Source organism: Drosophila tropicalis, unplaced genomic scaffold, assembly GCF_018151085.1.
Source record: "Drosophila tropicalis isolate 14030-0801.00 unplaced genomic scaffold, ASM1815108v1 contig_979, whole genome shotgun sequence".
NCBI lineage: Eukaryota > Metazoa > Arthropoda > Insecta > Diptera > Drosophilidae > Drosophila > Drosophila tropicalis.
The window spans coordinates 1089707-1102994 of record NW_027173482.1 but is presented as its reverse complement, the minus strand read 5'-3'; the positions used below and the strand labels follow the sequence as shown (position 1 = coordinate 1102994).

The following is a 13288-nucleotide window of genomic DNA, read 5'->3' as shown; positions in this document are numbered from 1 at the left end:
TTGCCATATCCAAGCAGGTAAAGTATTGCGCGTCTCTTAGTCTAGCTATTTGATCTGCAATCAATGGCAAAGGAAACCTGTCAGAAACCGTGTTCAAATTCAACTGGCGATAGTCTACATATGGACGTTTCTGTTTTTAAAGCGTTGTTGAAATAACTGCTTAAACTCTGGACATTTGATTCCAGCATAACCAGCATGCGACAGCCATTGTACTGCCGTTCCTTCAAGCTCTTTGCTTAATGCCAAAATTAATGCAGACCCTTGTAATGCCTTCTCACATAACACAATGTCAACAGTCGTACACCATTGCGTAGCATCGGTAGTATCACAGCACTGCCAATACCTACCTTGGTTATGAGTCACAACACACAAAAACATTCATACACATCGAATTCATTGTGTGCGCCTCATTCACTCAATTCCCTCAGAGTCTTCTACCCTTTTTCGCACAAAAAAATTTGTTTCCAAAATAATTGTATTTGTTGATTTGTTTGGTTTGCACTTTAAGCAAGCATGTTTGGAGCTAAGAAACATAGCGATTCGCTCTCTTCGTCTTTCCTTTTTGCTTAGTTTTTGAATTAACTTCCGTCACACAAATGGTTGCAGTGCTGAATTACAACCGCCTCCTAAGTTTCTCTTAAAATACCCAAACAAATTCTGGTTTTTCGGCTTTGATATGATTTAACATTAGTAATTCGCACGATATATCAAAGAGTAAAACTTTCTAACTTCCTTCTTCTGCATCCAGATACACAATTTCTCAATAATTATACTGATTTTATGTGTTTTATTTATCTGTTCAAAGAAGGTTATATGTTTAATAGCTACAAAAGGATATATTTACTATTATCTATAAGCTTGCTTGTCCATATTTTAGACGAATATTTATAAATATATATTTTCTTATATTGTACTGCCGTCATAACTAAACAACTTGCAGTTGAATTTTCTTTTCTCTTAGTAATTCCTGTGAATTTTCGTATTCAGTTAACTTATTAAGGAAAAATACATCATCTTGGTGGTAGTCTGCATCAACAACAAAAACATCTACTACCTTTTCAAAATAATACCGCCTGTTTTGTAGAGTATCAACCAGTAAAAACGGTGATACTCTGATTAGGCCCAAATTTGAAGGAGAAATTGATAAAGAAAACTCGGTCTTTTCCGCCGGTTGTAATACCTCCAAAAGAAAATCAGCAGATCCAGTATAGCTGTTTGTTAACATTTTAATATCAAGATGAATATGCAATTTCATAGGATGATCAGAACTATTTGTGACTCTACACAGAAAGGAAAATATTGATCCAATTTTAATTATGTTTTTGGCATCTACCACTTCCAAACAAAGATCTTCGTTTTCAAAAGGCTAAAAAAAAGTCTATTAGAAATATATTTTATAATATTAAATAAAATACCTACCAATCGTTGCAATTGACTTGTTTGCAATTTTCCTCTTTCACCCAGACTAGATCGCCAAACAATATCAAGCTTACCCACATTGGTAAATTGACGCAATACTTTGGAGCATCTCGCAATAGTAGATTTTGGCTGTGAATTTATGTATGTACAAGTGCACTTGTTAGTTTTAAACATTTTGTACATACCTTTATGCAATAAAGAAACTGACAGCTATTGTTAGGTTGCAGCATGTGTTTTGAGGTTAACACGGACTCTCCGTTTGAAAGAGTATTTAAGGATGTGACTGTGTAATGTTCCGAGTTATCCAATTCCACCTTTTCTAGGCAAAAAGGTCCAGTCGTAACATTTTGTATTTGAGCTTCTAGGTATATTTCATCCATTTCCGCATTATAAAATTTGGTCTTTACATCAAGCGGTTTAAGTACTTGAAACTTGAACAATTTCAGTAACGATTGGCCAAATCCAGCAGGAGTGGTGTAGTTGACTTCGCAAACCAGTCTAAATGTATATATTTATAAATAAACAGAAGGTATACGCTAGCCGATTAAGGATAGGGAAAAGACCTACAGAAAGTAAGTCGTCTTTCCGACTTTGGCAGACTATGTACTACATACTTGTATGTACTACGTACATAAATGTTTATTAAATTCTTTTTGCATGCCTCCTACCATCTGCTATCTCGCTCACTCTTATAAATTAACGTGCACTCTAGCACCAACTCCGCCCCTTAGACCGCCTAGTAAAACTCGTTTATAAGAATATTTTGCGTGTTTTTAGTCCGATTTTAGTCAAATTTAGTAGGTCGGTAGAAATGAGTAAGAGTAGCTTGTGTGCCAAATTGAATTATTCGATTCGATAGTCAAAAATTGCTTGAGGCAATCGAGTTTTTCTTAAATTATGGTTGGAGCTATGATCATGATATCATCCATGTAAACTATCACGTACGAATATGCTATCTCCTAATGCTTTCAAAATTGCCCCTTGGAACACTGAACGAGCGTTTTTAAGTGCAAAGGGCATGGACAAAAATTTATATTGCCCATCTAGTGTAACGAATGCCGTATATTCAATAGAATTTAAACTTATCGGAATGTGATAAAATCCGCTTGCCATATCCAAGCAGGTAAAGTATTGCGCGTCTCTTAGTCTAGCTATTTGATCTGCAATCAATGGCAAAGGAAACCTGTCAGAAACCGTGTTCAAATTCAACTGGCGATAGTCTACATATGGACGTCTCTGTTTTTAAAGCGTTGTTGAAATAACTGCTAAAACTCTGGACACTTGATTCCAGCATAACCAGCATGCGACAGCCATTGTACTGCCGTTCCTTCAAGCTCTTTGCTTAATGCCAAAATTAATGCAGACCCTTGTAATGCCTTCTCACATAACACAATGTCAACAGTCGTACACCATTGCGTAGCATCGGTAGTATCACAGCACTGCCAATACCTACCTTGGTTATGAGTCACAACACACAAAAACATTCATACACATCGAATTCATTGTGTGCGCCTCACTCACTCGATTCCCTCAGAGTCTTCTACCCTTTTTCGCACAAAAAAATTTGTTTCCAAAATAATTGTATTTGTTGATTTGTTTGGTTTGCACTTTAAGCAAGCATGTATGGAGCTAAGAAACATAGCGATTCGCTCTCTTCGTCTTTCCTTTTTGCTTAGTTTTTGAATTAACTTCCGTCACACAAATGGTTGCAGTGCTGAATTACAACCGCCTCCTAAGTTTCTCTTAAAATACCCAAACAAATTCTGGTTTTTCGGCTTTGATATGATTTAACATTAGTAACTCGCACGATATATCAAAGAGTAAAACTTTCTAACTTCCTTCTTCTGCATCCAGATACACAATTTCTCAATAATTATACTGATTTTATGTGTTTTATTTATCTGTTCAAAGAAGGTTATATGTTTAATAGCTACAAAAGGATATATTTACTATTATCTATAGCTTGCTTGTCCATATTTTAGACGAATATTTATAAATATATATTTTCTTATATTGTACTGCCGTCATAACTAAACAACTTGCAGTTGAATTTTCTTTTCTCTTAGTAATTCCTGTGAATTTTCGTATTCAGTTAACTTATTAAGGAAAAATACATCATCTTGGTGGTAGTCTGCATCAACAACAAAAACATCTACTACCTTTTCAAAATAATACCGCCTGTTTTGTAGAGTATCAACCAGTAACAACGGTGATACTCTGATTAGGCCCAAATTTGAAGTAGAAATTGATAAAGAAAACTCGGTCTTTTCCGCCGGTTGTAATACCTCCAAAAGAAAATCAGCAGATCCAGTATAGCTGTTTGTTAACATTTTAATATCAAGATGAATATGCAATTTCATAGGATGATCAGAACTATTTGTGACTCTACACAGAAAGGAAAATATTGATCCAATTTTAATTATGTTTTTGGCATCTACCACTTCCAAACAAAGATCTTCGTTTTCAAAAGGCTAAAAAAAGTCTATTAGAAATATATTTTATAATATTAAATAAAATACCTACCAATCGTTGCAATTGACTTGTTTGCAATCTTCCTCTTTCACGCAGACTAGATCGCCAAACAATATCAAGCTTACCCACATTGGTAAACGCAATACTTTGGAGCATCTCGCAATAGTAGATTTTGGCTGTGAATTTATGTATGTACAAGTGCACTTGTTAGTTTTAAACATTTTGTACATACCTTTATGCAATAAAGAAACTGACAGCTATTGTTAGGTTGCAGCATGTGTTTTGAGGTTAACACGGACTCTCCGTTTGAAAGAGTATTTAAGGATGTGACTGTGTAATGTTCCGAGTTATCCAATTCCACCTTTTCTAGGCAAAAAGGTCCAGTCGTAACATTTTGTATTTGAGCTTCTAGGTATATTTCATCCATTTCCGCATTATAAAATTTGGTCTTTACATCAAGCGGTTTAAGTACTTGAAACTTGAACAATTTCCGTAACGATTGGCCAAATCCAGCAGGAGTGGTGTAGTTGACTTCGCAAACCAGTCTAAATGTATATATTTATAAATAAACAGAAGGTATACGCTAGCCGATTAAGGATAGGGAAAAGACCTACAGAAAGTAAGTCGTCTTTCCGACTTTGGCAGACTATGCACTACATACTTGTATGTACTACTTACATAAATGTTTATTAAATTCTTTTTGCATGCCTCCTACCATCTGCTATCTCGCTCACTCTTATAAATTAACGTGCACTCTAGCACCAACTCCGCCCCTTAGACCGCCTAGTAAAACTCGTTTATAAGAATATTTTGCGTGTTTTTAGTCCGATTTTAGTCAAATTTAGTAGGTCGGTAGAAATGAGTAAGAGTAGCTTGTGTGCCAAATTGAATTATTCGATTCGATAGTCAAAAATTGCTTGAGGCAATCGAGTTTTTCTTAAATTATGGTTGGAGCTATGATCATGATATCATCCATGTAAACTATCACGTACGAATATGCTATCTCCTAATGCTTTCAAAATTGCCCCTTGGAACACTGAACGAGCGTTTTTAAGTGCAAAGGGCATGGACAAAAATTTATATTGCCCATCTAGTGTAACGAATGCCGTATATTCAATAGAATTTAAACTTATCGGAATGTGATAAAATCCGCTTGCCATATCCAAGCAGGTAAAGTATTGCGCGTCTCTTAGTCTAGCTATTTGATCTGCAATCAATGACAAAGGAAACCTGTCAGAAACCGTGTTCAAATTCAACTGGCGATAGTCTACATATGGACGTTTCTGTTTTTAAAGCGTTGTTGAAATAACTGCTTAAACTCTGGACATTTGATTCCAGCATAACCAGCATGCGACAGCCATTGTACTGCCGTTCCTTCAAGCTCTTTACTTAATGCCAAAATTAATGCAGACCCTTGTAATGCCTTCTCACATAACACAATGTCAACAGTCGTACACCATTGCGTAGCATCGGTAGTATCACAGCACTGCCAATACCTACCTTGGTTATGAGTCACAACACACAAAAACATTCATACACATCGAATTCATTGTGTGCGCCTCATTCACTCAATTCCCTCAGAGTCTTCTACCCTTTTTCGCACAAAAAAATTTGTTTCCAAAATAATTGTATTTGTTGATTTGTTTGGTTTGCACTTTAAGCAAGCATGTTTGGAGCTAAGAAACATAGCGATTCGCTCTCTTCGTCTTTCCTTTTTGCTTAGTTTTTGAATTAACTTCCGTCACACAAATGGTTGCAGTGCTGAATTACAACCGCCTCCTAAGTTTCTCTTAAAATACCCAAACAAATTCTGGTTTTTCGGCTTTGATATGATTTAACATTAGTAATTCGCACGATATATCAAAGAGTAAAACTTTCTAACTTCCTTCTTCTGCATCCAGATACACAATTTCTCAATAATTATACTGATTTTATGTGTTTTATTTATCTGTTCAAAGAAGGTTATATGTTTAATAGCTACAAAAGGATATATTTACTATTATCTATAAGCTTGCTTGTCCATATTTTAGACGAATATTTATAAATATATATTTTCTTATATTGTACTGCCGTCATAACTAAACAACTTGCAGTTGAATTTTCTTTTCTCTTAGTAATTCCTGTGAATTTTCGTATTCAGTTAACTTATTAAGGAAAAATACATCATCTTGGTGGTAGTCTGCATCAACAACAAAAACATCTACTACCTTTTCAAAATAATACCGCCTGTTTTGTAGAGTATCAACCAGTAACAACGGTGATACTCTGATTAGGCCCAAATTTGAAGGAGAAATTGATAAAGAAAACTCGGTCTTTTCCGCCGGTTGTAATACCTCCAAAAGAAAATCAGCAGATCCAGTATAGCTGTTTGTTAACATTTTAATATCAAGATGAATATGCAATTTCATAGGATGATCAGAACTATTTGTGACTCTACACAGAAAGGAAAATATTGATCCAATTTTAATTATGTTTTTGGCATCTACCACTTCCAAACAAAGATCTTCGTTTTCAAAAGGCTAAAAAAAGTCTATTAGAAATATATTTTATAATATTAAATAAAATACCTACCAATCGTTGCAATTGACTTGTTTGCAATCTTCCTCTTTCACCCAGACTAGATCGCCAAACAATATCAAGCTTACCCACATTGGTAAATTGACGCAATACTTTGGAGCATCTCGCAATAGTAGATTTTGGCTGTGAATTTATGTATGTACAAGTGCACTTGTTAGTTTTAAACATTTTGTACATACCTTTATGCAATAAAGAAACTGACAGCTATTGTTAGGTTGCAGCATGTGTTTTGAGGTTAACACGGACTCTCCGTTTGAAAGAGTATTTAAGGATGTGACTGTGTAATGTTCCGAGTTATCCAATTCCACCTTTTCTAGGCAAAAAGGTCCAGTCGTAACATTTTGTATTTGAGCTTCTAGGTATATTTCATCCATTTCCGCATTATAAAATTTGGTCTTTACATCAAGCGGTTTAAGTACTTGAAACTTGAACAATTTCAGTAACGATTGGCCAAATCCAGCAGGAGTGGTGTAGTTGACTTCGCAAACCAGTCTAAATGTATATATTTATAAATAAACAGAAGGTATACGCTAGCCGATTAAGGATAGGGAAAAGACCTACAGAAAGTAAGTCGTCTTTCCGACTTTGGCAGACTATGTACTACATACTTGTATGTACTACGTACATAAATGTTTATTAAATTCTTTTTGCATGCCTCCTACCATCTGCTATCTCGCTCACTCTTATAAATTAACGTGCACTCTAGCACCAACTCCGCCCCTTAGACCGCCTAGTAAAACTCGTTTATAAGAATATTTTGCGTGTTTTTAGTCCGATTTTAGTCAAATTTAGTAGGTCGGTAGAAATGAGTAAGAGTAGCTTGTGTGCCAAATTGAATTATTCGATTCGATAGTCAAAAATTGCTTGAGGCAATCGAGTTTTTCTTAAATTATGGTTGGAGCTATGATCATGATATCATCCATGTAAACTATCACGTACGAATATGCTATCTCCTAATGCTTTCAAAATTGCCCCTTGGAACACTGAACGAGCGTTTTTAAGTGCAAAGGGCATGGACAAAAATTTATATTGCCCATCTAGTGTAACGAATGCCGTATATTCAATAGAATTTAAACTTATCGGAATGTGATAAAATCCGCTTGCCATATCCAAGCAGGTAAAGTATTGCGCGTCTCTTAGTCTAGCTATTTGATCTGCAATCAATGGCAAAGGAAACCTGTCAGAAACCGTGTTCAAATTCAACTGGCGATAGTCTACATATGGACGTCTCTGTTTTTAAAGCGTTGTTGAAATAACTGCTAAAACTCTGGACACTTGATTCCAGCATAACCAGCATGCGACAGCCATTGTACTGCCGTTCCTTCAAGCTCTTTGCTTAATGCCAAAATTAATGCAGACCCTTGTAATGCCTTCTCACATAACACAATGTCAACAGTCGTACACCATTGCGTAGCATCGGTAGTATCACAGCACTGCCAATACCTACCTTGGTTATGAGTCACAACACACAAAAACATTCATACACATCGAATTCATTGTGTGCGCCTCACTCACTCGATTCCCTCAGAGTCTTCTACCCTTTTTCGCACAAAAAAATTTGTTTCCAAAATAATTGTATTTGTTGATTTGTTTGGTTTGCACTTTAAGCAAGCATGTATGGAGCTAAGAAACATAGCGATTCGCTCTCTTCGTCTTTCCTTTTTGCTTAGTTTTTGAATTAACTTCCGTCACACAAATGGTTGCAGTGCTGAATTACAACCGCCTCCTAAGTTTCTCTTAAAATACCCAAACAAATTCTGGTTTTTCGGCTTTGATATGATTTAACATTAGTAACTCGCACGATATATCAAAGAGTAAAACTTTCTAACTTCCTTCTTCTGCATCCAGATACACAATTTCTCAATAATTATACTGATTTTATGTGTTTTATTTATCTGTTCAAAGAAGGTTATATGTTTAATAGCTACAAAAGGATATATTTACCATTATCTATAGCTTGCTTGTCCATATTTTAGACGAATATTTATAAATATATATTTTCTTATATTGTACTGCCGTCATAACTAAACAACTTGCAGTTGAATTTTCTTTTCTCTTAGTAATTCCTGTGAATTTTCGTATTCAGTTAACTTATTAAGGAAAAATACATCATCTTGGTGGTAGTCTGCATCAACAACAAAAACATCTACTACCTTTTCAAAATAATACCGCCTGTTTTGTAGAGTATCAACCAGTAACAACGGTGATACTCTGATTAGGCCCAAATTTGAAGGAGAAATTGATAAAGAAAACTCGGTCTTTTCCGCCGGTTGTAATACCTCCAAAAGAAAATCAGCAGATCCAGTATAGCTGTTTGTTAACATTTTAATATCAAGATGAATATGCAATTTCATAGGATGATCAGAACTATTTGTGACTCTACACAGAAAGGAAAATATTGATCCAATTTTAATTATGTTTTTGGCATCTACCACTTCCAAACAAAGATCTTCGTTTTCAAAAGGCTAAAAAAAAGTCTATTAGAAATATATTTTATAATATTAAATAAAATACCTACCAATCGTTGCAATTGACTTGTTTGCAATCTTCCTCTTTCACGCAGACTAGATCGCCAAACAATATCAAGCTTACCCACATTGGTAAATTGACGCAATACTTTGGAGCATCTCGCAATAGTAGATTTTGGCTGTGAATTTATGTATGTACAAGTGCACTTGTTAGTTTTAAACATTTTGTACATACCTTTATGCAATAAAGAAACTGACAGCTATTGTTAGGTTGCAGCATGTGTTTTGAGGTTAACACGGACTCTCCGTTTGAAAGAGTATTTAAGGATGTGACTGTGTAATGTTCCGAGTTATCCAATTCCACCTTTTCTAGGCAAAAAGGTCCAGTCGTAACATTTTGTATTTGAGCTTCTAGGTATATTTCATCCATTTCCGCATTATAAAATTTGGTCTTTACATCAAGCGGTTTAAGTACTTGAAACTTGAACAATTTCCGTAACGATTGGCCAAATCCAGCAGGAATGGTGTAGTTGACTTCGCAAACCAGTCTAAATGTATATATTTATAAATAAACAGAAGGTATACGCTAGCCGATTAAGGATAGGGAAAAGACCTACAGAAAGTAAGTCGTCTTTCCGACTTTGGCAGACTATGCACTACATACTTGTATGTACTACTTACATAAATGTTTATTAAATTCTTTTTGCATGCCTCCTACCATCTGCTATCTCGCTCACTCTTATAAATTAACGTGCACTCTAGCACCAACTCCGCCCCTTAGACCGCCTAGTAAAACTCGTTTATAAGAATATTTTGCGTGTTTTTAGTCCGATTTTAGTCAAATTTAGTAGGTCGGTAGAAATGAGTAAGAGTAGCTTGTGTGCCAAATTGAATTATTCGATTCGATAGTCAAAAATTGCTTGAGGCAATCGAGTTTTTCTTAAATTATGGTTGGAGCTATGATCATGATATCATCCATGTAAACTATCACGTACGAATATGCTATCTCCTAATGCTTTCAAAATTGCCCCTTGGAACACTGAACGAGCGTTTTTAAGTGCAAAGGGCATGGACAAAAATTTATATTGCCCATCTAGTGTAACGAATGCCGTATATTCAATAGAATTTAAACTTATCGGAATGTGATAAAATCCGCTTGCCATATCCAAGCAGGTAAAGTATTGCGCGTCTCTTAGTCTAGCTATTTGATCTGCAATCAATGGCAAAGGAAACCTGTCAGAAACCGTGTTCAAATTCAACTGGCGATAGTCTACATATGGACGTTTCTGTTTTTAAAGCGTTGTTGAAATAACTGCTTAAACTCTGGACATTTGATTCCAGCATAACCAGCATGCGACAGCCATTGTACTGCCGTTCCTTCAAGCTCTTTGCTTAATGCCAAAATTAATGCAGACCCTTGTAATGCCTTCTCACATAACACAATGTCAACAGTCGTACACCATTGCGTAGCATCGGTAGTATCACAGCACTGCCAATACCTACCTTGGTTATGAGTCACAACACACAAAAACATTCATACACATCGAATTCATTGTGTGCGCCTCATTCACTCAATTCCCTCAGAGTCTTCTACCCTTTTTCGCACAAAAAAATTTGTTTCCAAAATAATTGTATTTGTTGATTTGTTTGGTTTGCACTTTAAGCAAGCATGTTTGGAGCTAAGAAACATAGCGATTCGCTCTCTTCGTCTTTCCTTTTTGCTTAGTTTTTGAATTAACTTCCGTCACACAAATGGTTGCAGTGCTGAATTACAACCGCCTCCTAAGTTTCTCTTAAAATACCCAAACAAATTCTGGTTTTTCGGCTTTGATATGATTTAACATTAGTAATTCGCACGATATATCAAAGAGTAAAACTTTCTAACTTCCTTCTTCTGCATCCAGATACACAATTTCTCAATAATTATACTGATTTTATGTGTTTTATTTATCTGTTCAAAGAAGGTTATATGTTTAATAGCTACAAAAGGATATATTTACTATTATCTATAAGCTTGCTTGTCCATATTTTAGACGAATATTTATAAATATATATTTTCTTATATTGTACTGCCGTCATAACTAAACAACTTGCAGTTGAATTTTCTTTTCTCTTAGTAATTCCTGTGAATTTTCGTATTCAGTTAACTTATTAAGGAAAAATACATCATCTTGGTGGTAGTCTGCATCAACAACAAAAACATCTACTACCTTTTCAAAATAATACCGCCTGTTTTGTAGAGTATCAACCAGTAACAACGGTGATACTCTGATTAGGCCCAAATTTGAAGGAGAAATTGATAAAGAAAACTCGGTCTTTTCCGCCGGTTGTAATACCTCCAAAAGAAAATCAGCAGATCCAGTATAGCTGTTTGTTAACATTTTAATATCAAGATGAATATGCAATTTCATAGGATGATCAGAACTATTTGTGACTCTACACAGAAAGGAAAATATTGATCCAATTTTAATTATGTTTTTGGCATCTACCACTTCCAAACAAAGATCTTCGTTTTCAAAAGGCTAAAAAAAAGTCTATTAGAAATATATTTTATAATATTAAATAAAATACCTACCAATCGTTGCAATTGACTTGTTTGCAATCTTCCTCTTTCACCCAGACTAGATCGCCAAACAATATCAAGCTTACCCACATTGGTAAATTGACGCAATACTTTGGAGCATCTCGCAATAGTAGATTTTGGCTGTGAATTTATGTATGTACAAGTGCACTTGTTAGTTTTAAACATTTTGTACATACCTTTATGCAATAAAGAAACTGACAGCTATTGTTAGGTTGCAGCATGTGTTTTGAGGTTAACACGGACTCTCCGTTTGAAAGAGTATTTAAGGATGTGACTGTGTAATGTTCCGAGTTATCCAATTCCACCTTTTCTAGGCAAAAAGGTCCAGTCGTAACATTTTGTATTTGAGCTTCTAGGTATATTTCATCCATTTCCGCATTATAAAATTTGGTCTTTACATCAAGCGGTTTAAGTACTTGAAACTTGAACAATTTCAGTAACGATTGGCCAAATCCAGCAGGAGTGGTGTAGTTGACTTCGCAAACCAGTCTAAATGTATATATTTATAAATAAACAGAAGGTATACGCTAGCCGATTAAGGATAGGGAAAAGACCTACAGAAAGTAAGTCGTCTTTCCGACTTTGGCAGACTATGTACTACATACTTGTATGTACTACGTACATAAATGTTTATTAAATTCTTTTTGCATGCCTCCTACCATCTGCTATCTCGCTCACTCTTATAAATTAACGTGCACTCTAGCACCAACTCCGCCCCTTAGACCGCCTAGTAAAACTCGTTTATAAGAATATTTTGCGTGTTTTTAGTCCGATTTTAGTCAAATTTAGTAGGTCGGTAGAAATGAGTAAGAGTAGCTTGTGTGCCAAATTGAATTATTCGATTCGATAGTCAAAAATTGCTTGAGGCAATCGAGTTTTTCTTAAATTATGGTTGGAGCTATGATCATGATATCATCCATGTAAACTATCACGTACGAATATGCTATCTCCTAATGCTTTCAAAATTGCCCCTTGGAACACTGAACGAGCGTTTTTAAGTGCAAAGGGCATGGACAAAAATTTATATTGCCCATCTAGTGTAACGAATGCCGTATATTCAATAGAATTTAAACTTATCGGAATGTGATAAAATCCGCTTGCCATATCCAAGCAGGTAAAGTATTGCGCGTCTCTTAGTCTAGCTATTTGATCTGCAATCAATGGCAAAGGAAACCTGTCAGAAACCGTGTTCAAATTCAACTGGCGATAGTCTACATATGGACGTCTCTGTTTTTAAAGCGTTGTTGAAATAACTGCTAAAACTCTGGACACTTGATTCCAGCATAACCGTTCCTTCAAGCTCTTTGCTTAATGCCAAAATTAATGCAGACCCTTGTAATGCCTTCTCACATAACACAATGTCAACAGTCGTACACCATTGCGTAGCATCGGTAGTATCACAGCACTGCCAATACCTACCTTGGTTATGAGTCACAACACACAAAAACATTCATACACATCGAATTCATTGTGTGCGCCTCACTCACACGATTCCCTCAGAGTCTTCTACCCTTTTTCGCACAAAAAAATTTGTTTCCAAAATAATTGTATTTGTTGATTTGTTTGGTTTGCACTTTAAGCAAGCATGTATGGAGCTAAGAAACATAGCGATTCGCTCTCTTCGTCTTTCCTTTTTGCTTAGTTTTTGAATTAACTTCCGTCACACAAATGGTTGCAGTGCTGAATTACAACCGCCTCCTAAGTTTCTCTTAAAATACCCAAACAAATTCTGGTTTTTCGGCTTTGATATGATTTAACATTAGTAACT

General features: G+C 35.5%; 2 protein-coding genes and 1 pseudogene across 2 annotated transcripts; all 3 read right to left on the bottom strand.

The window, feature by feature from the left end:
• Positions 1 to 919: 919 nt before the first annotated feature.
• LOC137586331 (probable trafficking protein particle complex subunit 13 homolog) lies at positions 920 to 2832 on the bottom strand. Its single transcript, XM_068302342.1, has 4 exons — positions 2828 to 2832; positions 1605 to 1917; positions 1420 to 1548; positions 920 to 1366 (listed from the first exon to the last, which is right to left on the bottom strand). The coding sequence occupies exons 1-4, from the start codon at positions 2830 to 2832 to the stop codon at positions 926 to 928; spliced, it is 888 nt and encodes a 295-aa protein (XP_068158443.1). The 3' UTR covers positions 920 to 925.
• A 611-nt stretch (positions 2833 to 3443) lies between these two features.
• Positions 3444 to 6571, bottom strand: LOC137586330 (probable trafficking protein particle complex subunit 13 homolog; annotated as a pseudogene).
• Positions 6572 to 8486: 1915 nt separating this feature from the next.
• On the bottom strand, positions 8487 to 10399 carry LOC137586329 (probable trafficking protein particle complex subunit 13 homolog). Its single transcript, XM_068302340.1, has 4 exons — positions 10395 to 10399; positions 9172 to 9484; positions 8987 to 9115; positions 8487 to 8933 (listed from the first exon to the last, which is right to left on the bottom strand). The coding sequence occupies exons 1-4, from the start codon at positions 10397 to 10399 to the stop codon at positions 8493 to 8495; spliced, it is 888 nt and encodes a 295-aa protein (XP_068158441.1). The 3' UTR covers positions 8487 to 8492.
• Positions 10400 to 13288: the final 2889 nt, after the last annotated feature.

Coding starts and splice junctions, on each gene's coding strand:
- LOC137586331 (XM_068302342.1), bottom strand. Junction 1,549..1,604: donor AGTTTCTTTATTGCATAAAG/GTATGTACAAAA, acceptor ATAAATTCACAG/CCAAAATCTACTATTGCGAG. Junction 1,367..1,419: donor CAAGTCAATTGCAACGATTG/GTAGGTATTTTA, acceptor ACTTTTTTTTAG/CCTTTTGAAAACGAAGATCT.
- LOC137586329 (XM_068302340.1), bottom strand. Junction 9,116..9,171: donor AGTTTCTTTATTGCATAAAG/GTATGTACAAAA, acceptor ATAAATTCACAG/CCAAAATCTACTATTGCGAG. Junction 8,934..8,986: donor CAAGTCAATTGCAACGATTG/GTAGGTATTTTA, acceptor ACTTTTTTTTAG/CCTTTTGAAAACGAAGATCT.